The sequence below is a fragment of the Nycticebus coucang genome, chromosome 2, assembly GCF_027406575.1.
Source record: "Nycticebus coucang isolate mNycCou1 chromosome 2, mNycCou1.pri, whole genome shotgun sequence".
Lineage (NCBI taxonomy): Eukaryota > Metazoa > Chordata > Mammalia > Primates > Lorisidae > Nycticebus > Nycticebus coucang.
This window is the reverse complement of record NC_069781.1, coordinates 114,733,331-114,760,853: the sequence shown is the minus strand read 5'-3', so window position 1 is coordinate 114,760,853 and position 27,523 is coordinate 114,733,331. Positions and strand designations below refer to the sequence as shown.

Genomic DNA, 27,523 nt, shown 5'->3' with positions numbered 1-27,523 from the left:
CGCCAAGCCTCAATGCTGTCTTTCGAACTGAGTGTGCGAGCGCACACACATGAAGCGGGAAGAAAACATAAACACAAGCACTGAACGTGTGGGATTCTACAGGTTACCCACCTGAGACTCCTGATTTTGGGGGTATTCATAGGTGCATGCCCTGTGTCCATGCAGCCCCTGGACATGGCTGTCATTGTGTCATCTCCAGATTTTTGAAGAATAACCACAAACCCCCCAAGGCATCTGTATAAAACCTTCTAGTCTCAGGGACTAAAGTGCCTGCTGGCCAGGTTGTGTATTGCCCCCTTCAACCTAAACCCCCATAAACTGACCAAGAACTACCATGTTTTACAGGCCTGCTGCGCCAGAGAAGCCTGTCATCTGCACTGATGAGGGCTTCTGGTCAGGGTGGAAGGGGTGACCCCAGATCAGGGAGCCACCATTGGCCAAACTGCTGGGCACACCCAGTGCCCTCAAGTCCAAAAGTGAGTGACCTTCATCCTGTGGGTGCTGAGGGGGGGGAGGTAGGGAGTGGGGGTGAGGGGTGGGAGAAGGTTTGGGAGGGAACCTTCTAAGGACAGTGGCACTTGTGGCAGGGACCCTTGCCCATGAGCTCATTCTCGAGGGACCTGCCTTTACCTGCAAGCTGGACTGTTGGGTAAGAGGGCCCTCACTGACTCCTCATGTCCCACAGAGCCTGTCACTACCTATCCTAGGTTGTTAGTGTTCCTAAGGCCCCCATGTCTGTTCACTCCTTGGGAATGGCAGGGACCCTTTCAGGAACTGGCCCGGTTATGCCACCTATGACCAGCAGTACACAGCCCCTTTGACCCAGGCGCTAGAGCCTCCCATCTGGCTCTGAGGATACTCTTGGGGGGGGGGGTCTTGGTCACCCATAAGGTGGCACCTTCAAAACTTTTAGTCTCTCTCTTTTGTTAAACCATGTGAGGCTTTGGTGGAAAAACATTAAGGGACAGAAGCCTGGAAAATTCTTTGCAGGAGACACCAACTCCTATCCTATCCTCTTCAGTGTCTACAGCAAAAAACAAAAGCAACACATGAGACTAAAAGAGACACCCTAAGAAGAAAAGCACAATCCAGTGGTTCCTGGAAGACTACAAGCCCCTGCCTTCTGTTCAGCCTTCTCTAGAAATACAGGCCAGCAACCCTTCCCCTGCAACTTGCCCACAGATAAGTATCAACTTGTTTCTAGTCTTCAGGAAGTATTGTGTGTGTGTGTGGGGGGATTTTCACAGCCCCCACAGCTATAGAGAACTCAGGGGTGTGTGTGGGGGGGGACCTAAAAACAGACCAACCCCCTGCTACTTCCAGCCCACAGGTGCCATCTCCATCGGTCTGAAGATAACAGGCCTGGGTCTCCACAACATGGGAACCACTGCAGAGAGCCTGCCAGGAACCCAAGACACACTGAGCATTAGGATAAGACCTCACCCGGTTTTTTCTACAACCGAATAGCTCAAGGGACTGAAAGGGTGACATGCTCTGGTGGCCACTTCTGATTCGCTGGGTAAGCAGAGGTGACAGAACCACCCATCCCCTTGCTGCCAAGTGCAGGGGGAACACAGGTCTTATCTACTGGATCTGTTGGGGTTTTCAACCACACAGTCAGCTTGGAAACCCAACACTTCCTTTCTGTGGAGCTGGTGTCAGCTCAGCTGCCGCTGTGGGGAGCTAGAAGCTTCTGCTCTGAAGTCCTGGGACAGGGAGGGTGACACTGTGGTAGGTAGAAGAGTTGGGTGACTCCATCATGACTTAAAGGCCTCGCTCTGCTCTTCCAAGGGAGCAGAGATGGTGACAGCCACGCTGGGAAGTTCAGTCCAGGGATTTGTCCCCTGACAAAAAAGGCAAAAGACAGCTTTCTTCCCCCTTCTCTGTACCTAGGATTGCCCTCCTGGGAAGCATCTCCACTTGGGGCTAAAGAGAAGTCTGCGACCCAAAGCAAACAAAGAAGTACAAAGGGCACAGATGGCTTTTTCTTTCCCTGTTTTGTATTTTTCAACCTAAGTAAGCAGGTTCTGAGACAACATGAGCAACATCACCCCTCCCCAGGGCCTGGAGGTGCCCTGTCCAGGTCAGGCAGGAAAAACTCACGTCCCCAAGAATGCGTCTGCCTGGCCAAGCACTCTCCGAGGAGGGGCAAGCCAGGAAGGGGTGGGAGGCAAGGATAGGATGGTGGACAGGTCACCAGTGGGACAAGGAAGCCCAGACCGTCACACAGCTGTGCGTGTGGGTGTACTGGGCTGGTTCAACCGCAGTGTTTTACACAACCAGCCAGCAAAATCCACCTCTTCCACCTCGGACCGTTTGATGAAGGCGTGGTTCTGAAATGGAAGGGGAACCGTAAGTGCTGGGCCCTGGTGCCTGTAGCAGGTGACAGGAGCAGCCTCTGCCCAGCCCAGGGGATGACACAGGAGAGAGAAAAGGCCACTGGTCCCAGGAAGACTTGCTCAAAGCAAGAGAGGAAAACCAATCCAGAGAAGCCAGGATTTCAGGGGGTGGGGACACCACCACCCCACAGCCTGGTGAGGGTCAGGTTGCTATAGACTCCTGTAAGGCTGGGCTCTTCCCCCTCACCAGGCACTGGGGACACTGGGCCAAAATCACTCTCTGGGATGGGCTGTTCTGGGCACTGTAGGTGCTAAGCAGTGTCCCTGCCTCCACCTACCTCATGCCAGGAGCTCCCCCAAGAAAGGACAACCACAAATGTCCCCAGATATAGCCCACTGTCCCCTGTGGGTAGAACTGTCCAGGTGGGGATGCAGGATAGGGACTGTAGCAGCTGCCTGCCATGGAGGCTCTGAATCCCCTGGAATGCAGCTCAGGTGGCTTAAAAATAGACTTTTGAATTTCCCTTCACATCAATGAATGTAAATTTCCTGTATGGGACAGCACAGCACTAGAAGGTTCCTGGTTTGAAGGGCTGGGTGAAGGCAACAGATGCCTTCTGGGATGGGATTAGGGTGTTGGGACTAGGGGTCCATCCATGGTGGGAAGGTGGGAGGCCCGTGAGGCTCAGAGAGGGTGGCATCTGGGACTGCAGCCCCCAAGGGTGTCCTCATTTCTGTAAAGGTCAGCATCCGTTTGGGGGAAAAGCCAATGCAACCTGATAGGAACTCATCCTATCTAGGACCATGGGTTATAAGGTTACCCACAGGGCCTAATTTTTAAGAAGCTTATCACAAAGTAAGCTATTTCATTTTTTTGTAGAGACAGAGTCTCACTTTATCGCCCTCGGTAGAGTGCCGTGGCGTCACACAGCTCACAGCAACCTCCAGCTCCTGGGCTTAGGGGATTCTCCTGCCTCAGCCTCCCAAGTAGCTGGGACTACAGGCGCCCGCCACAACACCCGGCTATTTTTTTGTTGCAGTTTGGCCGGGGCCAGGTTTGAACACGCCACCCTCGGTATATGGGGCCGGCGCCCTACTCACTGAGCCACAGGCGCCGCCCTATTTCTTTTTTTTTTTTGTAGAGACAGAGTCTCACTGTATCACCCTCGGGTAGAGTGCCGTGGCGTCACACGACTCACAGCAACCTCTAACTCTTGGGCTTACGCGATTCTCTTGCCTCAGCCTCCCGAGCAGCTGCACCACAACGCCCGTCTATATTTCTGTTGCAGTTTGGCCGGGGCTGGGTCCGAACCCGCCACCCACGGCATATGGGGCCGGCGCCCTACTCACTGAGCCACAGGCGCCGCCCCAAAGTAAGCTATTTCAACATGAGCACCCTTTTCCTTTGCTCATGGAAACTAGTATTGCTACGGCAGACCTTCACTGACCAGATGGGAATGGCTGCAGTGGGTTCTAGAAAATCAGATGGACTCATGGGGCCCCTCCTACATGGGGCTCTGGTCTGGACTTTGTATTGAGAATGCAGCAGATGGGAACCCCATGGGACACACAGCTATCAGTGTAGGGTCAGAGTAGAGGGGGTGGCCTAGGGCCTTCTCAGGAGGTGCCACAGCACCTGTAGATAGGTGGCCTCCAGGACATAGGAGGATGTTGTGTAAAGGTCCTGGGAAGGGGCAGAGAAGGGGTAGAGGGTGTAGTGGCGGGAAGGGGTTCAAACCTGCAAGGCTGTGTGGGAACCCACAAAAGGGTGTGGTACACTTAAAAAAATACCACATTCCAACAACCTTAAGATGTTCACTTCATGCGGCTGAACGTCTTAGACTGCCAGTCAGTACCTTAGGGCTGTGCCTGGCATCATCTTTCCTTTCTCAGAGGCACGTGAGATTACACCTATCTGGGTGTCTGCTTCTGAAGGGAGTTCTAAGGTGGCTGATGGTGGACATGGTATGAAAAGGTGCCTGAGGTGGCTTGGTGCTTGGTGCCTGTGGCTGAAGTGGCTAAGGCGCCAGCCACATACAACTGAGCTGGTGGGTTCGAATCCAGCCTGGGCCCGCCAAACAGTGATGGCTGCAACAAAAAATAGTTGGGCATTGTGGCGGGTGCCTGTAGTCCTAGCTACTTGGGAGGCAGAGGCAGGAGAATCACTTGTGCCCAGGAGTGGGAGGTTGCTGTGAGCTATGATGCCATAGCATTCTACCTAGGGCAACAGCTTGAGGCTCTGTCTCAAAAAAAAAAAAAAAAAGGTGCCCAAGGTGCAGACCGCTCCCAGAAGTAACTCTAAGGCCCACCTCTATGGCCTGTCTCCTTTGTCCCCACCAGCTAGGTGTGTGTTTTGGTAAACAGCTGGGCTTTTAGGGTACTGAAGGGCATGAAATTTATTTTCTTTTTTAAGATAGGGATTTGCCCTGTCACCTGGGCTGGAGTGCAGTGGCAACAATACAACTCACTGCAACTTCAAACTCCTGAGTTCAAGAGATCCTCCTGCATCAGCCTCCCAAGTAGCTGGGACGCACCACACCACCTGGCTACATTTTTTTTTTTTTTTTTTTTGAGACAGTTTCATTGTGTCACCCTCCATAGAGTGCTGTGGCAACATACCTCACAGCAACCCTCTTGGGCTTAAGCAATTTTCTTGCCCCACCCTCCCAAGTAGCTAAGAGTATCAGCATTCTCCACAATGCCTGGCGATTTTTTTTTGTTATTGTTGTCACTGTTGTTTTAGCAGGCCCAGGCTGGGTTCAAACTTGCCTGCCCCAGTGCATATGGCCGGCACCCTAACCACTAAGCTACGGGCACACAGCCTCTATTTTTTCTTTTTTTTTGAGACAGTTTCAAGCTATCAGGTAGGGTGCTGTGGCATCATAGCTCACAGCAACCTCCAACTCTTGCACTCAAGAGATCCTCTTGCCTAAGTTTTTCTATTTTTAGTAGAAACAAGGCCTCACTTTTGCTCAGGCTGGTCTTAAACTCATGAGCTCAAGTGATCCACTTGCCTCAGCCTTCCAGAACACTAGGATTACAGGTCTGAGACACCTCGCCCAGCCTTAACTTTTCTATTTTTTTTTTTGAGACAGTATCACTGTTGCCCTTAGTAGAGTGCTGTGGCGTCACAGCTCACAGCAACCTTAAACTCGTGGACTTGAGAGTAATTCTCTTGCCTCAGCCTCTCAAGTAGCTAGGACTATAGGTGCCCACCACAATGCCCAGCTATTTTTTTTATTGTTGCAGTTGTCATTGTTGTTCAGCAGGCCTGGGCCAGGTTTGAACCTGCCAGCCCTGGTGTATGTGGCAGGTGCCCTAACTGCTGAGCCATGGGCACCGAGCCAAATTTTTCTATTTTTAGTAGAGACAGGGTCTCACTCTTTAGATCAACTGATCATCCTGCCTTAGCCTTCTAGAGTCCTGGATTGCCCTAGAGTATGTGAATTAAAAGAAGGGACACTGGGAGCAGCTCTCTTGGGGGCAGATGCCCCAGCCTGTTGAATGGGGGTGTGACCAGGATGAAAGCATCTGGTTGCCTGGAGAGCAACCTCCCAAAGTTGGAGAGGAGGAAGAGCAAGAGAAGGGCGTATCTAAGGACGTTGAAGTACCCCAGGCTTGAGAGAGAGACTTGCCCACACAGGGTGTGCAAAACAGGGAAGATCATCACTGTTTCTGGTGACACAGGGAAAGGTACCCACAAGCTATGGGCCACGTCCAGATGCTCACAAGGCCTGAGGCAGGGGCAGCCAGAGTCCAGAGCCCACAAACATCCTCTGTCCCCCAGGATCTGGGGCGAGGCAGCCAGGCCTGGATGGCCCTTGCTAATGGATGAGGGAGACCCTTTGAGGGTCCTCAGCAAGAACCCAAAGCACCCACCTACACCTCATGGGCCTCACTCACCATGAGTATCTTCAGGTCTGCACGCTCTGCAGGGTTCTTGATGAGGCTGGGGTTCCCGAGGAGGGACAGAGAGGGGAGGACAGGAGAGAGGTGGTTAATCAAGGGCACTGGGGGTACCTGTGTTTTGAGTTTTAGCTTAGAAGCCTGTCCTGTCCCTGTTCTAGTGCCCAGCCTTTTAGGGGCCTAACCATGGGGCTCAGAACTCATCCTGGCCCTGCTGGGACGAGAGGTTCCAATTCTGCCCTTTGGTGGTAGGTGCGTCTGGGTGAGGGAAAGGGGGTGGGAATCCCCTGCCTGCCTGGTCTGGTAGAAGCCTGGCAGAAACCACAGCTAAATTTCTAATAAAACCCCCAAGCCTGGGAGTAAGTATGTCAAAATGGAACATTTTCCTTTAAAAAAAGCAGAACTATCTAAAGGCAGCGACCTGAATCACCTCAAGACTGAATGGTGGCTCTTCAGACACAGAGAAGACCCCTTGCACAGACATAAAAACCTGTACATGGCAGGCGGCACCTGTGGCTCAAAGGAGTAGGGTGCCAGCCGCCTATGCCGGAGGTGGCAGGTTCAAAATCAGCCCCAGCCAAAAACTGCAAAAAAAAAAAAAAAAAAAAAGCCATGCACATATCCTGACACAGGGCTGTGAAGCCTATTAGAAGCCTGACTTCGACTTTTAAGTTATTCCATGAGCCCCAGTGCAGCAAGGGACCACAGCCCAGCAGGGAAAGGGTGCTGCTTCCCAGGGCGCTCAGGTATACCATTAAACCCTGCCACTGGGCTGACGAGTAGGCCTGCCTGGGATCTGGAAGGAATGGCACACATGGGTCACAGCCAGGACTGTAGGTGCCCCAGCCTGGATCAAACACACACCCACTCCACCCTACCCTCCCAGGCCTGAGCCCAAATCCTCACCATTTATTTACAAACTCCTGGAAGTCTGGGGTGAACACGCTGTTGGGCAGCTTGGGAGGAGGCTGTCGGGGAGAGGAGATAAATGTATATACGTTTGTGGGGATGCTGTGAGGACCTCTTGCAGCCCGTCCCACCCAGAGCCAGCCTCCTCCCAGGAGCTCGTGCTTAGGGGCAATGGTTGGCTGAGGGCTGGAGGACAGGGCTCACACTCATTCCATGGGCAGGAACACCTGTGTCACCTGCTGAGTGACACTGGCTGTCTCAGAATGAGCCACAGGTCTGAGCTGCAGAGGGTGGCCCAGCACTCATGCTCCTGAGGTGGGGGTGGCTGTGGAAGTAACTGCTGTTGTGCAGGATCAGGCCTTTCCCACTTGAGGGTGGGAGGACGTGCACTCTGAGCCTGGGCGTTGCTGCCAGGTGCAGGGAGAGCTGTGTCACCAGGGCTACCCCACCCTTTTCTATCGTGTCACTGAGCCAGCTTGGAGCTGCTCACCTTGACACCCAATCCCAGGCCAAGCCCAGGGCTGTGGGCAGTCAGCTGCCCTGCATCTTCACCCTAGCTCCAGAGGGCCACCAAAGACACACAGAAGCCCAAAGAAGGTCCAGGGAGGGTCCTGGCCTAATGATGGAGCTAACAAGGAGAGCTTTGAGGGTGCTGCTGTCCCCCACCCCCTGCCATAGCCCTGAAGACATTGCCCTCCTGCCCCAGGCCTTGAGAACCATAGTGTGCACTCAGAAAAAGGCACCCTTGTGACCTGTGGATCCTTTTGGAAACCTGTGGCAAGGGACTCCTGTTCTTTCTAGGCCCTCCCTACATCCTGATCGGAGACAAGGGCCCTACCTGGATCTTTTTCCAAGTGAGGAGGATTATTTATGAGCTCATGTCTGTGGACTCCACAAAGCTCAGGGGAAGAGACTGGATTACAGAGCTCAGCCCTGGACCACAGACATGCACTACCCTCTGGACTCGGAGAGGGGACTGCGGCAGGAATTCTGGGTAAACCCCCCTTGGGGAGAGCTGGGCTTGTGCAGTGCAGCAGGAAGGCAGGACATGTGTGTTAACACCTGACAACCTCCTACTGGAAAGAGTGTTCTAGATCTCCTCCTGCCCCTTCCGCCCCCAAATCCACAAATGGTCCAATTTTCTTCTTTCTGGTAATGCATCCCAGCAGGAATGGTGGGGTACTGCTAGGGTGACAACATGTGGGGCATCAAGTACAAACCTCATTCACAATGTAGTCCAGTAGCTCGAAGATGGCCATAGCTGGCCGACTGTCCAGCCCGGGACCTCCTGGGGAAGGGCAGACACAGGTGTGAGACAGGCAGGCAGTCATGCTGCTGCTCTTGGAGGTCAGGGGTGCTGAACATGGCCAAGCACCCTGCTCCCCAGTATAGCCTCAAACAGATAGGCATGTAAGACATGGGATCCAGGCTCCCTGGCTGCTTTGCTCCTGAGCTTACGACCCTGGGAAAATAAATTCTCTCTATGCCTCGGGTGAGTTTTAAAACAACAGTAACTACAAAAAGCCAAAAGGAACACAAGCGTTTCGTGAGAAGTCACACATTTGGCATGGGACTGCTTACAGGCAGTGCCAAAGTTATCATCCCCCACTTCTGGCAAGGTGGGGGGAGGGATGGCACTGACCGCAGGGAAGGACAGCAGCACGACCTTGCATGGAACTGCTGGCGGTGACAGTGGCAAGCATGGGTGCCACTCAGGATGGTGCCTGACAGAGGTGGCTGCCTCATGTCTGGGACCCAGGGTGGGGGGTTGGCAGCTGAACTTTCACCTCTGCCTTGTCCTGGATGAAATGGGCCTGCTGGGGATGTGGGCGGGAGAAGTGCTGGCAGAGACAAGTCCTCACCCTGGGGAAAGGGGCCTTGACACCACCTGGCAATTGGGGCTGGGAGGGGCTAGAAACAAGCCTGAGGACAAAGACATGGGAGACTCTCCTTTGGGTGAGTTAAGATACCCAAGTAGTCTTGCTGAAGGGAAGGAACCAAACTTGAAAATACTGTTAAAATCACTATCTGACAACCTAAATGTTCATTCACTGGTGAATGGATAAACACAACGCAGTTCTTCCACATATGGGAATATCATTCAGCCTAGAAGGGAAGGAGGCCCTGACACAGGCTACAGTGTGGACAGACCTTGAAGATATCATGCTGAGTGAGAGAAGCAGACATAGAAAGAGAGATTCCTCGGTGTGAGATTCCATTTGTGTGAAATGTCCAGAACAGGTAGATCCATAGTGATGGTAAGTGGATTTGTGGTTACTAGAGACAGGGGAGGAGATAGGAGTGACTACTGATGGGGACAGGGCTTCCTTTTGGGGTAATGAGCATGTTCTGGAATTAGACAGAGGTCACAGTTGCGCAACACTGTGAGTGCACTAAAACGCACCAAATTGTGTACTTTTGTTTTTTTTTTTTGGAGACAGAGTCTCACTTGGTCACCCTGAGTAGAGTGCCGTAGCGTCATAACTCACAGCAACCTCAAACTCTTGGGTTCAAGCGATCCTTTTGCCTCAGCCTTCCAAGTAGCTGGGACTACAGGTGCCCACCACAACGCCCAGCTATTTCTCAAATTCGTGAGCTCAGGCAATCCACTCTCCTTGGCCTCCCAAGTGCTGGGATTACAGGTGTGAGCCACAGTGCCCGGCCAAATTGTGTACTATTAATGAGTGAATTGCAGGGCATGTGAATTATATTTCAGTAAAGTTGCTATAGAACAACCAACTAACCACAGTCCACTACATGGTCCTTTGGACTTTAACTCTTCCCATCTCCTGACTTGAAAAAAATAAAATAAAAATCACAGGTGCCTGAGAGCTGTTTTGTGCTTTTGTCCATAGGCTGGGACCTCCCCTCACACTCTCCAAGTGGTCATCAGGGTGTCTAGTGTGAATACTTCTTGTGTCACAGAGCTCCCCACTCAGCAGGCACCTACTCTGAGCCCTGGATTGTTCTGCGGGAGCCCAGCTGTCCCTGGGGCCTAGGGCCTTCCACTCCCTCCTGACTGTGCCTTCTGTGTGTTGGGGTTGAATCCAACAAGCCACCTAAGGAAATTCAGAGTCGAATTCTTCTCAACATTAGGGCTGCAAGGTTGGCCCAGGGATAGCAATGTGCTAACTGTAGGGTCTTGGGGTGGTGGGGGAGGTAAGAGTGTTTAGTGTGCAACTCTTTCCACCATGCTGTACATTTTTGAGAACTTTTGTGATACGATGTTGGAAAATCTAACCAACATAGTAAAGCTTGGATGACCACCCCTGCTTCTTGATCCTGCCAGCTGGCAACAACAGGTCCAGCTGCCCTGGACATAACAGGTTTGGGGCACTTGCTGCTTCCAGCTCTGTCCCCAGAAACCCCAGGACAATCTGAGGACTGCTGGCCACAGTTAGCACCATCCCGGGGGGACAGGTGGCACTGACAAGGGCCAGAGGGGAGGCAGCTGCCATCCCCAGGCAAAGCAGTCCCTATATAGGTCACCGCCCGTCCAGACCAGAAGTTGCAGACTCAGACCATACCACTGATAGGGCGCCCGGGGGGTCTCGGCCGAGGCGAGATGCTGTGGGGCTCTCCTTCTAGCCCATCGGCCACGGCCCGGCCAAATAGGGCCTCCAGCTCCTTGGCGTCGGGTGGGGGGATGGGGTACCTTCCAATGGACAGCTCCACCAGCGACAGGCCCATGCTCCAGATGTCAGACTGCACTGAGTAGTGTGTGCCTTGCAACCGCTCCGGCTGTTGGGAGAGGCAGCAGAGAAAGATGCCAGGAGACAGGGACTGGAGAATGACACCCAAGGTGGTAGGAGGACAGGCCTGCCTCGTTCCAAGTTCCAGCCACCCTTTTGTGTGGCTGATGAGCATCTCTCCACTCACCAGCCCCACACCCTCCTTGCAGTGCATGCTGAAGAGCCCTTAACCCTGATTGGGAGCTGGTGCTAAGACTGTGGCTTCCGAGGAGCCAACAGGACCAGGATGGCCTCCTTCTCCACCCCAGTCTAAGATGAACTCCTCAGAACCTGCTCCTATTATCAACTAGGCAGGTTCCTGGTCTCCCATCACAGCCTCAACACCTGAGTCCAATGTCTTAGTCCAAAAATTTAACAAAGGCCTTCATCTGCTAGATTTTTAACAGCAATAGAAAGGAACCAGGTAGGCACTTCCAGAGAGGCAGCAATGGAAATCAAATTTGAACAGAAAAGGGAAACCAGGAGAAACAGAAAGCAGAGCAATGGGGCAGGGCTTTCTGAAGACCTTTGCAGAAGGGAGCAAAGCTGACTGGAAAGGGGGAAGAGCCTAGGATGTAACATGAAAACTCACAGACATGTAGGATCGAGTTCCTACAAAGGAGTTGGCCATGGAGTCGATGAGCTGCCCGCTCACCCCGAAATCACACAGCTTAATCTCCCCTCTGGAGTTGACGAGGATGTTGGAGGGTTTCACATCTGCGGAGGGACAGGTTGGGAGGAGGAGGCTGATGCCTGCCACCAACCCAGCTGCACTCCGGGAAGGGCCTCGGGATGCTCCTTACCTCTGTGCATGATTTGGTGCTTTTCTCGGAGGTACGCCAAGCCCCGGAGGACCTGCCAGGGAACCCCGGGATAAGGGTCAGCAGAACAAAGGCACGAGGAGCCTTTTACCCTGGCCAGGTCCAGGGCCAGACCTGAGTGATCACAGAATGTGGGACCATCTGAGGGAACCCTGTTTTGGGCTACACTAAGCTCATTAGAGTGGGGCAGAGTGCTGTGGCTTGTGTATAAACTTCAACTCAGTCATTCTCACATGACCACCCACCCCTCAGAGAGGCAGACACTACCAAGGTCTCTGTTTCAAAGCAGATGGGGCTAAGGCACATAGGAGCTAAGACAGTAGCCCAAGGTCCCATCAGTGAGGGATCTGGGTGTCAGCTGGGCCACGGGTTGAGCCGCATTCAGCCCAACAGGCACTGTCAGTTGACCAGGGCCGGTGCTAAGGTCCCCCTAAACCAGTGGTTCTCAACCTTCCTAATGCCACAACCCTTTAATATAGTTCCTGTGGGTCATGACCCACAGGTTGAGAACCGCTGCCCTAAACTGAAAGGTTAAGGTTCTGGAGGCTATTTGACTAAGTTATACCCTGGAAAGGAGATTCCCAGAAGTAAAACAAGTAACAACAGGCCAGGGGCAGTGGCCTGTAATCTCAGCACTCTGGGAGGCCAAGGCAGGTGAATTGCTTGAGCTTATGAGTTTGAGATCAGCCTCAGCAAAAAGCAAGACCCCGTCTCTACTAAAAATAGAAAAACTGAGGCAAAAGGACCACTTGAGCCCAAGAGTTGGAGGTTGCTGTGAGCTATGACACCAAGGCACTCAACCCAGGGCGACAGCTTCAAACTGTCTCAAAAAACAAAACAAAACAAAAATAAAAACAAGTAACGACAACTATACTGACAATAGCTCACTTCTGGATCCTGCTGGGTTGCCAGCATCTTACTCAATCCTGATCTCACAGCCTGCTCTGTCCATCAGTCTCCAGAAGAACTTATAGCAGGGAAGAAGGTGCAACCAGAGGTCTGGTATCCCACATTCCACTTATATGCGCCTTCAGCAAGCACCCGTTGCAACATGCCAGCACCCACCTGCCATAATGGGGACAGGGGTATGGCCTGGGAGAGTCCTGGTAGGGGGTCTGAGGCCCCAGCAGGGACATCATTTGCTCAAGACCCTGTGGCAGATGTACATAGCCCTGGCCACCCTCTTCGCTGGGGCCACTTGAACCCTAAAGATGCAAAAGGGCAAACTTACTGCAATGCTGACTTTCCCCAGGATCTCCTCAGGAATCCTCTTGGCTTCTTTCAGCACCTGATCCAGGGAGCCACCATCCTAGGGGTCATACAGAAAGGACAAAGTGGCCAGTTAGGAAGGGACAGCCTCCTTTCCCCAGAGGGGACCACAGCAACAGGCATCAAAATGAAGCATCTCTGTGCTCTCAGCAAGGTAGGAGTCTGTTTCCCCTGGAGGAACCAGAGGCCAGACCAGAGTGAAACCTGCATCATGGAAGGGAAGGTACGGGTCCCAGGGTGCCAGTGTATTCCCTTACCAAGGTCACTGGGACAGGGGCTCTGCTTTAGTTTCAGCCCAAACCCAGCTAGAAGCACACACAACCCTGGGGTCCGCACTACTTCTGGCTCATTCCTACCAGGCCGAGGGGTAAGGAGTTTAAGGACACAGTCACTGGAGACTGGGGGAGGAGATTCGAGGAAGGTCCAGGTCCCCTCACGGGGCTTGTTTGCTTAGGCCTGATGGCTTCACGTCTAGGCACCTGTCTGTCTTTGCCCTACTCCCATCCCTGTGAGAAAAGATGGGGCAGAGTGGGATCTGCCCAAGGGCACGTGCCCTGCAAAAGTGACCACACCTTGGCTCCCTGGCCTATTATCTTGACATCTCTTATCTGCTGTGCTGGGCATCCTGTGAAGAAGGACCACGATCTGAATCATCCCAGTGGCATCCCCTTGACATCAGGGTGTGGCCCCAAATGCACTGGATGAACCGGGAAACAGAAATTCTGCTTTGCCTAAGCTGCCTTGGCAACAGACCTGGAGACCAAAATCTAGGGATTCTCTGGGGTGGCCCAATGTGCCTCCGCAGAGACAGAGGCTCCCAGACGCACCCTCTGGCCACCCTGAGGACACCAGAAGGACATGTGTTTCAACTGGCAGGAGGAGGCAGGGAGAGAGGCCCCAGAACTCTGGAATGTTGGGTCACCCCTCTCCAGAGACTTCTGGGAAAATCTGTGGGGGGTTCTAGGAAACCCAGCACACTCTGAGGCCTCCAGAAAGGCACACTCAGCCAGCTGAAGAGATGAAAGGACAGATGCACAGGGATAGGGCAGGTGTGGCCATGGCTCAGAAAGGTCAAGAGGAACCATGAGACTAGTTGCTCCAACCAGCCCGGGCTGGGCAAGGTGCTGCTTGGCCCCATTCACAAGCAGGGTTAAGATGAGAATTATTCTACATTCCTCATTTTTGTTTTATCAATCTTAAAATCATTAAAAGTTTTTTTTAAACTCTAATCCCTGCTTCCTTATATTCTTTTTTTTTTGTAGAGACAGAGTCTCACTTTACCGCCCTCGGTAGAGTGCCATGATGTCACAGGACTCACAGCAACCTCCAGCTCTTGGGCTTACGCGATTCTACTGCCTCAGCCTCCCAAGCAGCTGGGACTACAGGCGCCCACCACAACACCCGGCTATTTTTTGGTTGCAGTTCAGCTGGGGCTGGGTTTGAACCCGCCACCCTCGGTATATGGGGCCGGCGCCCTACTCACTGAGCCACAGGCGCCATACTTCTTTGTATTCTTAAGAGTGGCAATAAACATTTGCTGCATGAGGATGTTGAGAAAGGACATTTGGAAAGGCCATTTCCAGGGAGGTAGTGGTGGGTCTGGCACTGTGCTTAGAGCCTCATGACTTAACACAAACAGCTCCCTGTGGCAAGAGCATCTTTCTCTCTATACCAGGGTATCATCACTGTGGACATCAGAGCCAAACTGTTCTCTGGGTGGAGCCATCCTGGCCACTGCAGAGTACTGAGCAGTGTCCCCAGCCTCCACTCAACTCCATGCCAAGATCGCACCCTACTTGAAACAACCAAAATGTCTCCATATAGTGCCAGGTGTCTCCTGGGGGGACAGAAACATCCCTCTGGGGGTGAACCCCTCATCTGCAGCTGAGAAAACCCGAGTGGGGCAGGGTAAGGAACCTGCCTGCATCACAGAAACAGGATGTGGTACAGGAGATACTGCAACTAGGCTTTGGTGACCCCAAATTACACTTTTTTTTTTGAGACAGAGTCTTACTATGTCGAGTCTTATGATGTCGCCCTTGGTAGAGTGCCGTGGTGTCACAGCTCATAGCAACCTCCAACTCTTGGGCTTAAGTGATTCTCTTGTCTCAGCCTCCCAAGAAGCTGGAACTACAGGCACCCGCCACAACACCTGGCTATTTTTTGGTTGTAGTTGACATTGTTGTTTGGCAGGGCTGGGCTGGATTCAAACTGGCCAGCTCTGGTGTATGTGGCTGGCACCCTAGCCGTTGAGCTATAAGCGCTGCTGAGCCCCCAAATTACATTTTTTGTGCATCATTATTATTTTTTTTTTGTAGAGACAGAGTTTCACTGTACCGCCCTCGGGTAGAGTGCCGTGGCGTCACACGGCTCACAGCAACCTCCAGCTCTTGGGCTTCCACAATTCTCCTGCCTCAGCCTCCAGAGCAGCTGGGACTACAGGAGCCCGCCACCCTCGGCATATGGGGCCGGCGCCCTACTCACTGAGCCATAGGCACCACCCCTTTTGTGCATTATTATATACTTTTATTTTGTGTGTGTGGGGTGTGTGTTTTAAATATCTTTGAAACTGTACTTTTATTAAGCAGGTGGTATATGAATGCATTTTTCTTTTCTTTTGTTTGTTGACAAAATTTCATTCTGTCACCCTGAGTTCGAGTGCCATAGCACCATAGCTCTCAGCAACCTCAAACTCTTAGGCTTAAGGGATCCTCTTGCCTTAGTCCTCCCCACCTCCCGGAGTAGCTGGGACTACAGGCACCTGCCACAATACCCAGCCAGTTTTTCTATTTTTAGTAGAGATGGTATCTCACTTTGCTTAGCATGAATGCCTTTTTCTTATAAAGAATCCTACTTATTTATTTATTTTTAAGTAGAGACGGGCTGTTACTCTTGCCCAGGCTGGTCTCAAACTCCTGAGCTAAAGTGATCCTCCCACCTCTGCCTCCCAAAGTGCTGGGATTACAGGCCTGATGGCATATGGCCTAAAGAATTCAAGTGCAAATAAATAATCCTCTGATCTCTCATCAGTTCCTCCCTTGAAGTGTGACTGATATTCTTCTCTTTTAGATCTTTCTATGCATTTGGAGAGTTTAAAATATATAAATTACCTCACATTATGCATATTTTCTAGTCTTCCCCACGTTCATACTTAATCATGCATTATGAGAATTTTCTCACTTGGCACACATATATTTCATTTTGTCACTGCAAAGTGGCCTGATACCATTCTTTTGTTTTTATTTTTGTGAGACAGGGTCTTGCTCTGTTAACCAAGATGCAGTGAAGTGCTATCATCTCACAGCTCACTGCAGCCTCAAATTTCCGGAATCAAGAGATCCCCGTCTCAGCCTTCCAAATAGCTGAGACTGTGAGTCACCATACCTGGTTTATTTTTCTATTTTTTGTAGAGATAGGGTCTCACTCTTGCTCAGACTGGTCTCAAACTCCTGGGCTTAAGCAATCCTCCCACCTCAGCCTCCCAAAGTACTGGGATTATGGGCGGGAGGTGGCTCCCAAAGTGCTGGGATTATGGGAGTGAGCCACCTCCCTGGCCACGGTATCATTCTTTAATCATGCCCTTACTAATGGACATGTGTGATTTTTCATTAAGGTAGAACAAGGGAGTACATTTTTCAGATTTCATTAGACCCTAAAGAAATGCCAAGAGGTTCCCCTGAGTGGTCAGTAAACTGCCTGCAATGCTCTTCCTCCTTGTAAGACACCAAAGCTCACTGCATTCCTACCCAGAATTCTTCTTCTTCTTTTTTTTTTTTTAGAGACAGAGTCTCACTTTATGGCCCTCGGTAGAGTGCCGTGGCCTCACCCAGCTCACAGCAACCTCCAACTCCTGGGCTTAAGCGATTCTCTTGCCTCAGCCTCCCGAGTAGCTGGGACTACAGGCGCCCGCCACAACGCCCAGCTATTTTTTGGTTGCAGTTCAGCCGGGGCTGGGTTTGAACCCGCCACCCTCAGTATATGGGGCCAGCGCCTTACCAACTGAGCCACAGGCGCCGCCCTCCCCACCCAGAATTCTTCTAATAATAGATTCAGGTTATAGAGAGACAGCCAGCCCTATTGGTCTTTTTTTTATTTATTTTTATTTATTTTTATTTTTTTATTTTATTTTTTTTTTTTTTGGCCGGGGCTGGGTTTGAACCCGCCACCTCCGGCATCCTATTGGTCTTAAGCCCCAGTCACTGCCAAGCACTGGCCATGTGGGGTTTAACTTTCTGTACCAAATCTTTACTGCTTATAAAAATTATTACTATTTAACATAAAGATAGTAACACATCAACTCTGAATTATATAAGACATTCATTATATTATGATTAGTGATAGGGATATATATATTATCACATAATATTATAAACATATAATAATAATATAATTAGAAGATCCCTTATAATCTAGAAGTCTTAGCTTGAAAGCTGGGGCTAGAATCTATCAGGTCAGAAACAAGGGCAAACTTGCACACAGACCTTGTGTAGAGATGAAACTTCCCCTTAGGTCAGAGAACAACAGCATGACAGCACAGGGACACTGACTAGGTAGAGTGTCAAATGACTAGAAAAAATGCAAAATGAAGATGATGTAGAAATACATGGAAACAGCCACAGCTGCAAGGACAATGACTAATACCTATTTTAACATGCTGCATGTGCCAAGATACTCCCTGGTGAAGATTCAACCCTTAGTTTACAATCAACCACCTCCACTTAAAAATAAAAATTCTTTTTTTGAGTCTCGCTCTGCTGCTCAGGCTGGAGTGCAGTGGTGTAATTATAATTCACTGCAGCCTCCAATTCCTGGGTTCAAGCAATCCTCCTGTCTCAGCCTCCCAACTAGCTGAGACTACAGGTACATGCTACCATGCCCAGCTAATTTTTAAAAATTTTTTGTACAGGGTCTTGCTATGTTGCCCAGGCCTGGTCTTAAATGTCTGGCCTCAGTAATCCTGTAAACCTGGTCTCCTCAAGTGTTAGGATTATAGGTGTAAGCCATCACACCTGGCCCGTATTTAAAAATTTTTAATTCATTTTTGTAGTTGCATGCTTTATCTTTATTTTTAAAAATTATTTTTAGTATATGTGCTGCTGAAGTGACCACTTTAAAAATTATTTTTAGTTGTTATGGGTACATAATAGTTTTATATCTTCACAGGGCATACATGATGTTTTGATACAGGTATACAACATGAATTAATCACATCAAGTAATTGGGGTATCCACCACTTCAGGCATTTATCATTTCCTTGTGTTAAGAACATTCCAATTCCACTCTTTTACTTATTTTAAAGTATACCCTCACTTACTATTGATTACATTTATGTTGTTATACTATCAAATATTGTTCATTCTACCTAAGTATATTTTTGCATCCATTAACCACTACCACTTTATCCTCCCACTACCCTTCCTAGCATCTGTTATCCATCATTCTGTTCTCTATCTCCATGAGACTAATTATTTTTAATATTTAGCTCCCACATGACTGAGAACATGTGAGATTTATCTTTCCGTGCTTGGCTAATTTCACTTAACAAAATGTTCTCAAGTTCCACTGTTGCTGCAAATGGCAGGATTTCATTCTTTTTTGTGGGTGTATAATATTCTATTGTGTGTATGCACCATAATTTCTTTATACATTAATAGAGACTTAAGCAGATACCAAATTTTGGTGATTGTGAACAGCACTGCAATAGCCCTAGTGTCTTCATATTAACTATAAACAAGGATAATGTGACTTCTTCCTTTCCCATTTGAATGCCCTTTATTTCTTTCTTATCTGATTACTTGAACTAAAACTTCCAGTACTGAACAACAGTGTTGAAAGTGGGCATTTTAGGCCTGGTGCAGTGGCTTATGCCTAATTCTATCACTCTGGGAGGCTGAGAAAGGTAGATTGCCTGAGCTCAGGAGTTTAAGACCAGCCTAAACAAGAGTGAGACTCCACATCTCTACCCAAAATAGAAAAACTAGCTGGGAATTGTGGCAGGCACCTATAGTCCCCACTACTCAGGAGGCTGAGGTAAGAGGATCGCTTGAGCCCAAGGGTTTGAAGTTGTTGTGAGCTATGACACCATAGCACTCTACCCAGGTGAAAAAGTGAGACTCCGTCTCCAAAAAAAAAAGGGGCTCTGTGCTTATAGCTTAGTGGCTAGGGCGCCAGCCAAATACACCAGAGCTGGAAGGTTCGAACCCAGCCCAGGACTGCCAAACAACAAAGACAATTACAATTACAACACCCAACACCACCAACAAAATAGCGGGGCGTTGTGGCAGGCACCTATAGTCCCAGTTACTCGAGAGGCTGAGGCAAGAGAATCACTTAAGCCAAAGAGTTGGAGGTTGCTGTGAGCTGTGACACCACAGCTCTCTACCAAGGGCAACATAGTGAGACTCTGTCTCAAAAAAAAAAAAAAAACAGTGAGTATCCTTGTTTTGTATCAGACCTTAGTGTAAGTCTTTCAGTTTTCCCCCATTCGGTATGATACTCACCATGGGCCGGTCAAATGTGCCTTTTATCACCTACATTTTTTTCTTAAATCATAGATCCTATCAGAAAAACTCATGGGCATTTAGGCCACAGTTGTACAAGTATCTTTTTGTGTGCTGTATACATAGTACACTGCCCCTAGCTTGTTATAAAAGCAAAGTGGGACTGGGCATGGTGACTCATACCTACAATCCCAGCACTTTGGGAGGATCACTTGAGGCCAGGAGTTGGGGACCCTATAGTAAGACCTCATCTCTACGAAAAATTAAAAAAAAAAAAAAAAAAAAAAGCAAGGAAAAAACTGAACTCAGAGCTTCTATATAATGGGATAATAAACATAGTCAGGATGGCACCTATCTCCTCCTGCATGTGGTACGGGTGGTGCCTTGCTAGGTTGGGTGCCCAGCACTCACTCTGGGAAGCACTGTTTTTAACTTACTAAGAACAGAAAGATCCCCCTTTTCTGCATGGGGCACAGGAGGCCTGAGAGCTAACTCTGCAACATTAGGAGGGTCAGGCAGAACTCCTGAGCAGGGGAGAGAAGGGGGAGAGTACCACAGCACAGAGGGGACACAGAGGGGCCACATCAGACCACAAAGTGCTTCCTCATCTTCACATCACCCTTTGATTCTCACCCACACCATGACTCTGCAAGGCAGGTACAGATATGATGATCCCTTCCCAGGAGAGAAAAGGGGCTTAGTGCCAAGGCACTGCCTTGTTCCGATCACATGGCTAAGAGGGGGCCCTTGCTCAAATTCATTTCCTGTCTTTATTACAAAACTGTCAAAGAGGACAGCATGTTTATAAGGTAGAACTGAGGCTGACATGCCTGAGATCAAGTGCCACCCTGGTTTTGCAAGGGGAGACATGTAATGGGTGGTCTGATACCTGATGGGGTCAGTTTGGCAAGGTGGTTGGTGGCATTTCCTCCGGGGGGCATGGGCTCTGACCACTTCTGCTTTCATTACACTCAATCCCACCCACATCTGGGCTTCAAAACCAGAGTGCCTTAACAAGGGGGTACATGAGAGTTCACTGTGGTGGTGCCTGTGCTCTACCCTAAGGCACAGGTCTGAGGTGGGGGCAGACATAGGCCTTCCTTGAAAAGCTGAGAGCTAAGGCCAGGCGTGGTGGCTTACACCTGTAATCTAGCACCGGGGGAGGCTGAGGTGGGTGTATTGCTTGAGCTCAGAAGTTCAGATACCAGCCTGAGCAAGAATGAGACCCCATGTCTAAAAACAGGCATTGGGGCATGTGCCTATAGTCCCAGCTACTTGGGAGGCTGAGGCAAGAGGATCACTTGGACCCAAGCATTTGAGGTTGCTGTAAGCTATGATACCATGGCATTCTACCAAGGGCAACAAAGTGACTCTGTCTCAAAAAAAAAAAAAAAAGGAAAGAAAGAAAAGGCAAGGCAAGACTCAGAGCCAGAACAAAAGTGTGATCTTATCTTTACCAAAAAGTGAAAAAATTAGCTGGGTAGCTGGGTATGGTGGTACATGCCTGTAGTCCCAGCTAGTTGGCAGAACTTCAGCCCAGGAGTTTGAGGCTATAATGAGCTATGATCAAACCACTGTATTCCATCCAGGCAACAGAGCAACACTGTCCAAAAAAAAAAAACTAAAGGCAACCTGTTAGGGAACCCTATCTATCCTCTATTTCCTATCCATCCGCAATAAATTATCACTCTATCGCTTAAAAAAATAAAAGCTCAGGTTGCCACATCTTCCATACAAGACAATTTGGCAACAGTAATCAGTTTTTAATTGTACATGACCCTGAAGCCAGCAATGCCACTGTGGGACTCCACCCCACAGGTGTACTTGCTCATGTACAAGGACATCCAATGTAGCATTACTCGAGATGGAGCAGGGCCTCAAAACAACCTAATTTGTCCCCAGCTGGGGAACACATTGTGCTCAATGCTCCCATGCCAGTCCATGGCCATGCAGGACATGCAGGACACTACACAGCAAGTAGAAGGATAAAGGCATCTTGCTCCATGCTGTCAGAGAATGATTTCCATGATATACTGAGTGAAAAAGCAAAGTTGGGATAGAGGGTGTGAATGTTTAAAAAACAAAAAACAGCAAAGATATTGGGTGGTGCCTGTGGCTCAGTGAGTAGGGTGCTGGCCCCATATACCGAGGGTGGTGGGATCAAACCCAGCCCCAGCCAAATCGCAACAAAAAATAGCCGGGCGTCGTGGCAGGCGCCTGTAATCCCAGCTAATTGGGAGGCTGAGGCAAGAGAATCGCCCCAGCCCAATGATTTGGAGGTTGCTGTGAGCTGTGACAGCACAGCACTCTACCAAGGGTTAATAAGTGAAACTCTGACTCAAAAAAAAAATTCTAAAAAAATAAAATAAAATAAAATAAAATAAAAAAACAAAGATATCCGACCAGGGGTGATAGTTCATGTCTATAATCCCAGTACTTTGGGATGATCATTTGAGACCAGAATTTTAAGACCAGCCTGGGCAACATATGGAGACCTATCTTTTCAGAAAATTAAAAAATTAGCCAGATAGTCCCAGCTATTAGTGAGGTTGAGGTGGGAGGATTACTTGAGTCCAGGAATTCAAAAGTATAGTCAACTATGATTGCGGTACTGCATTCCAGCCTGGGTAACAGATCCTGACCCTAAAAAAACAAAATAAAACAAAGAAGGCATCAGGAGGCTAAGATGAGAGGATCACTTGAGCCCAAGAGTTAGAGACCAGCCTGGGCAACACAGTGAGACCCTGCTTCTAAATAAACAAACAAAAATCCCCAAAGGCATCTATACACACATGCACTTATATGGGTACTGTGTGTCTCAGAAGGATTCCTCGGTAACCAATGTGTTGCAGCTTCTTTTTTTTTTCTTTTTGAGACAGAGTCTCACTTCGTCACCCTTCATAGAGTGCCGTGGCATCATAGCTCATAGCAACTTCAAACTCTTGGGCTCAAGCGATTCTCTTGCCTTAGCCTCCTGAGTAGCTGGGACTACAGGTGCCTGCCACAACACCCGGCTATTTATAGAACTGGGGTCTCATTCTTGCTCAGGCTGCTCTCAAATTCCTGAGCTCAGGTAATCCACCCACCTTGACCTCCCAGAGTGCTAGGATTATAGCTGCAAGCCACCACGCCTGGTCTCATGTTGTAGCTTCTGAGGACAAAGGCTTTGAGAATCCACATAGGGAGACTTTTCTCTAACACTGTTCTGTTCCAGGTAAGGTCCTGGTCCTGGGCAAAACTGGTCATGAGTCTGGGAGTTCTGGGGCCTTGGCTTCCAGGTTCCAGGGTACCCCTGCACTCACCATGTGCTCCATGCAGATGCTGATCTCCCCGTCACTGTAGAAGGCCCCGTAGAAGCCCACGATGTATGGCGAGTTGCACTCGTGAAGAACCTGCAGCTCTCGAATGATTTGGTTCCGGATGGCTGGCTTGATCTCCAGGTGGATCAGCTGCCAGGAAGAAATGCCAAGACTAGGCCACTTAGAGGTACCAGAAAACAGGAGGTAGGGCTGTAGGGGAAGGGGGTATTTTGGCCCTTTGCCCTGGAGGTGTCCACTCAACAATGTTGAAGATCAACTGAGCCACCTAGGGATCCAACTCTGAGGTGTCTGCCCCAGAGAAGTGTGCATTTGCTCCTACACAGAAACTTGTCCACGATATTCACCAAAATATTGCAGCCAAAAGGTAGAAAGCCCAAATGTCCACTTACAGATGAGCAGACACACACAAAGTAGTCCATCAGGCGTCCTCAAACTTTTTAAACAGGGGGCCGGTTCACTGTCCCTCAGACCGTTGGAGGGCCGGACTATAGTTTAAAAAAAAAAAAAAACAAACTACGAACAAATTCCTATGCACACTGCACATATCTTATTTTGAAGTAAAAAAACAAAACAGGAACAAATACAATCACAACGCTTCACGTGGCCCGCAGGACACAGTTTGAGGACCCCTGATCTACACTATGGAGTATCATTCAGCCATGAAGAGGAAGGCGGCCACCCACAGGTTACAATGTGGATGGACCTTGAGGACATCATGCTCAGTGAGAGAAGCAGACACAAAAGGACACACAGTGTGAGATTCCATTTATGTGAAATGTCTACAACACGCAGAGCCACAAAGATGGGAAGTGGATTTGTGGTTGTCAGGGGCAGGGGAAGGAGTTAGGGAATGAATGACTGCTGATGGGGATTGGGTGCTTTTTTTGTTGTTGTTTGAGACACAGTCTCATGCTGTTGCTCTGGGTAGAGTGCTGTGACATCATAGCTCACAGCAACAGCCAACTCTTGGGCTCAAGCAATCCTCTTGCCTTAGTTTTTCTATTTTAGAAGAGACAGGTTCTCGCTTCTGCTCAGGCTGGTCTCAAACTTGTGAGCTCAAGCGATCCACCTTGGCTGGGCCTCCCAGTGTGCTAGGATTACAGGTGTGAGCCACCGTGCTCAGCCTAAAGTAAGCTTTTTTGTTTTATTTAGCAGGCCCAGGGGTTCGAACCCACCACCCACGGTGCATGGGTCTAGTGCTCTAACCATTGAGTTATAGGTGCCCAGCGGAAGGGGTATCCTTTGGGGGCAACAAGAATATTGTGAAATTGACTGTGGTAATGGATACACAATGTGGTGAATATATTACAAACCACTGAACTGAATTATACACTTATACAATTAAAATACAAATTTAAAGTGTATAAAATTATAAAAAAGGGTACATTATATGGTATATAACTTACAGCCCAATAAATCTATTTTTTTTTTTTTTTTTTTGTTAAAAAGACCATGGCTGGGCAAAGTGGCTAAGCCTATAATCCTAGCACTCTGGGAGACCAAGGTGGAAGGATCACTGGAACTAAGGAGTTCCAGACCAGCCTAAGAAAGAGCAAGACCCTGTCTCTACTAAAAATAGAAACAGAAAAAATTAGCTGGACATGATGGTGGGCGCCTACAGACATAGCTACTAAGGAGGCTGAGGCAGGAGGATCACTTGAACTAAGAGTTTGAGGTTGCTATGAGCTAGGATGAGACCACGGCACTCTAGTCTGGGTGACAGAGTGAGAGATTGTCTTAAAAATAAAAAAAAAGTGGGCGGCGCCTGTGGCTCAAAGGAGTAGGGCGCTGGCCCCATATACCAGAGGTGGCGGGTTCAAACCCGGCCCAGGCCAAACACTGCAAAAAAATAAAAAAACACGGTGCTGCCTGTGGCTCAGTGAAAAGGGTGCTGGCCCCACATACTGAGGGTGGCAGGTTCGAATCCAGCCCCAGCCAAACTACAACAAAAAAATAGCCAGTATTGTGGCAGGCACCTGTAATCCCAGCTACTCAGGAGGCTGAGGCAAGAGAATCACCTAAGCCCAGGAGTTAGAGGTTGCTATGACCTGTGACACCACAGCACTCTACCGAGGGTGATAAAATGAGACTCTGTCTCTAAAAAATAAATACATAAATAAATAAATAAAATAAAATAAAATAAATAAAAGGGCCAGGTGTGGTGGCTCATGCCTGTAATCCTAGCATGCTGGGAGGCTGAGGCTAGTAGATTGCTTGAGCTCATGAATTCAAGACCAGCCTGAGCAAGAGCAAGATCCTGTCTCTACCAGAAATAGAAAAACCGAGCAAGCGGATCATTTGAGCACAAGAGTTGGAGGATACTGTGAGCTAGATGATGCCACGGCACTATATTCAGGGTGACAGCTTGAGACTCTGTCTCAAAAAAATAAAAATAGCCAGATGTGGAGGCTCATACCTGTAATCCTAGCACTCTGGGAGACTGAGCTGGGTGGACTGCCTTGAGCTCACAGGTTTGAGACCAGCCTGATAACAGCAAGACCCCCACCTCTAAAAATAGCTGGACATTGTGGTGGATGCCTATAGTCCCAGTTACTTGGGAGGCTGAAGCAAGATTCAAGAGTTTGAAGTTGCTGTGAGCTATGACGCCACCACACTATACCAAGAGCGACAAAGAGTCGCTTTGTCTCAAAAAATAAATAAAAATCAGTTGAGTGTTTTTTTTTTTAATTATTGTTATTTATTTTTTATTTTTTAAATTTCAGCTTGCTTGTTCATTCTTCTTTGTTTGAAGTACTTTTTTTTTATTGTTCATTTTCTTCTTCCTCTGGTGACGCTCTTTCCCATTGCCTCCCCAGTAGCTGGGATTACAGACGCCCACCACAACGTCCGGCTGTTTTTGATGTTGTTAGTAGAGACGGGGTTTTACTCTGGCTCACTGCTGCTCATACTGGTCTCAAACCTCTGAGCTCAGGCAATCCACCCGCCTCGGCCTCCCACAGTGCTGGGACTACAGGCATGAGCCACCATGCCCGGCCGAGCAAGTGTTTTTTAGTGAGTTATAGTAGGAACTGTGATAAGAATACTCCCCCCTTCACCCAAATCATACCATGACAAAGTACCAGCCTTTCCCAAGACCCAGGCCATGGGACACCCATTTCCCACCCCTGGGCTGAAGACATCACACTGAATCCAGGGCCACTCCCAAGTAGTCTAACTCTTCTTCCACTTGAGTTCAGGTTCACAGAGGAAATTATCATCGAATTTATCCCAATATTTCTTTTTTTCTTTTCTTTCTTTCTTTTTTTTTTTTTTTTTGTCGAGGCAAGAGTTCTACCCTATGCCCTGAGCAGAGGGCAGTGGTGTCGGAGCTCACCACAACCTCGGACTCTGGCTGTGGGCACCCTGCTGCCTCAGCCTCGGGGGCCGCTGGGATTACAGGCACTCGCCGCTGCGCCCGGCTGGGTTTTTCCATTTTTTTTCACAAGTTGGGGTCTCACTCTCGTTCAGACAAGCCTCAAACTCCTGAGCTCAAGCAATCCTCCCGCCTCAGCCTCCCACAGTGCTGGGATTATAGGCGTGAGCCACCGCGCCTGGCTCTTGGTTTTTTGTTTTCTTTTTTTTTTTGTAGAGACAGAGTCTCACTTTATGGCCCTCGGTAGAGTGCCGTGGCCTCACACAGCTCACAGCAACCTCCAACTCCAACTCCTGGGCTTAAGCGATTCTCTTGCCTCAGCCTCCCGAGTAGCTGGGACTACAGGCGCCCGCCACAACGCCCAGCTATTTTTTGGTTGCATTTGAGCAGGGGCCGAGTTTGAACCCGCCACCCTCGGTATATGGGGCCTGCGCCCTACCGACTGAGCCACAGGCGCCGCCCCTCTTTCTTTTTTTTAAAGAGACAGGGTCTTACTTTATCACCCTCGGTAGAGTGCCACGGCATTACAGCTCACAGCAACCTCCAACTCCTAGACTTAAGCGATCCTCTTACCTCAGCCTCCTGAGCAGCTGGGACTACAGGCACCCCCACAATGCCCAGCTATTCTTTTGTTGCAGTTTGGCAGAGGCCAGGTTTGAACCCGCCATCCTCGGTATATGGGGCCAGTGCCCTACACACTGAGCCACAGGCACCGCCCTTATCCCATTATTTCTTTCTTTTTTTTGAGACAAGAGTCTCAAGCTGGGCAGCGCCTATGGCTCAGTGAATAGGACGCTGGTCCCATATGCCAATGGTGGCGGGTTCAAACCCAGCCTCGGCCAAACTGCAACAACAACAAAAAAGAATGGGAAAAAAAGAGTCTCAAGCTGTAGCCCTGGGTAGAGTGCTGTGGCATCATGGCTCATAGCAACGTCCAACTCCTGGGCTCAAGCAATTCTCTTGCCTCACCCTCTGAAGTAGCTGGGACTACAGGCGCCCACCACAACGCCTGGCCATTTTTTGTCATTGTTGTTTGGTGGGCCCAGGCTGGATTTGAACCTGCCAGCTCTGGTGTATGTGGCTGGCACTTTAGCTGCTTGAGCTACAGGCGCAGAGCCCTTATCCCTATCCCAATATTTCAAACATGCAAAGGATCCTCTCAAGAGATGCAGAAGAAAACACCTGATAAAACATCTTGAGCAACCCAGAACCTACAGGGGAGTGAGGAGGAGCCTAAGGCTTTGGGAGAGTGTCCTGGCTAATCAGAGTATCATTCCATCTGTCGGGAGGCAGAGCCAGTTGGTGGGTACCTGGAAAGGAATGTCATAGATTCAACAAACGCTTGGGTAGGGAGT

The 27,523-nt window shown here is 49.5% G+C and overlaps 1 protein-coding gene across 1 annotated transcript in view; it reads right to left on the bottom strand.

Moving 5' to 3' along the window:
• Window positions 1-1,980: 1,980 nt before the first annotated feature.
• Window positions 1,981-27,523, bottom strand: part of MAP2K2 (mitogen-activated protein kinase kinase 2) — a 36,710-nt gene continuing 11,167 nt past the window's right edge. The window contains exons 3-11 of the mRNA XM_053579925.1: window positions 22,778-22,924; window positions 12,938-13,015; window positions 11,689-11,740; window positions 11,478-11,602; window positions 10,682-10,895; window positions 8,375-8,442; window positions 7,152-7,213; window positions 6,243-6,288; window positions 1,981-2,333 (exon numbers count right to left, since the gene is read on the bottom strand). Of these exons, the coding sequence (XP_053435900.1) occupies window positions 2,223-2,333; window positions 6,243-6,288; window positions 7,152-7,213; window positions 8,375-8,442; window positions 10,682-10,895; window positions 11,478-11,602; window positions 11,689-11,740; window positions 12,938-13,015; window positions 22,778-22,924 (903 nt within the window). The 3' untranslated portion in view covers window positions 1,981-2,222. The remainder of the gene's footprint in view (window positions 2,334-6,242; window positions 6,289-7,151; window positions 7,214-8,374; window positions 8,443-10,681; window positions 10,896-11,477; window positions 11,603-11,688; window positions 11,741-12,937; window positions 13,016-22,777; window positions 22,925-27,523) is intronic.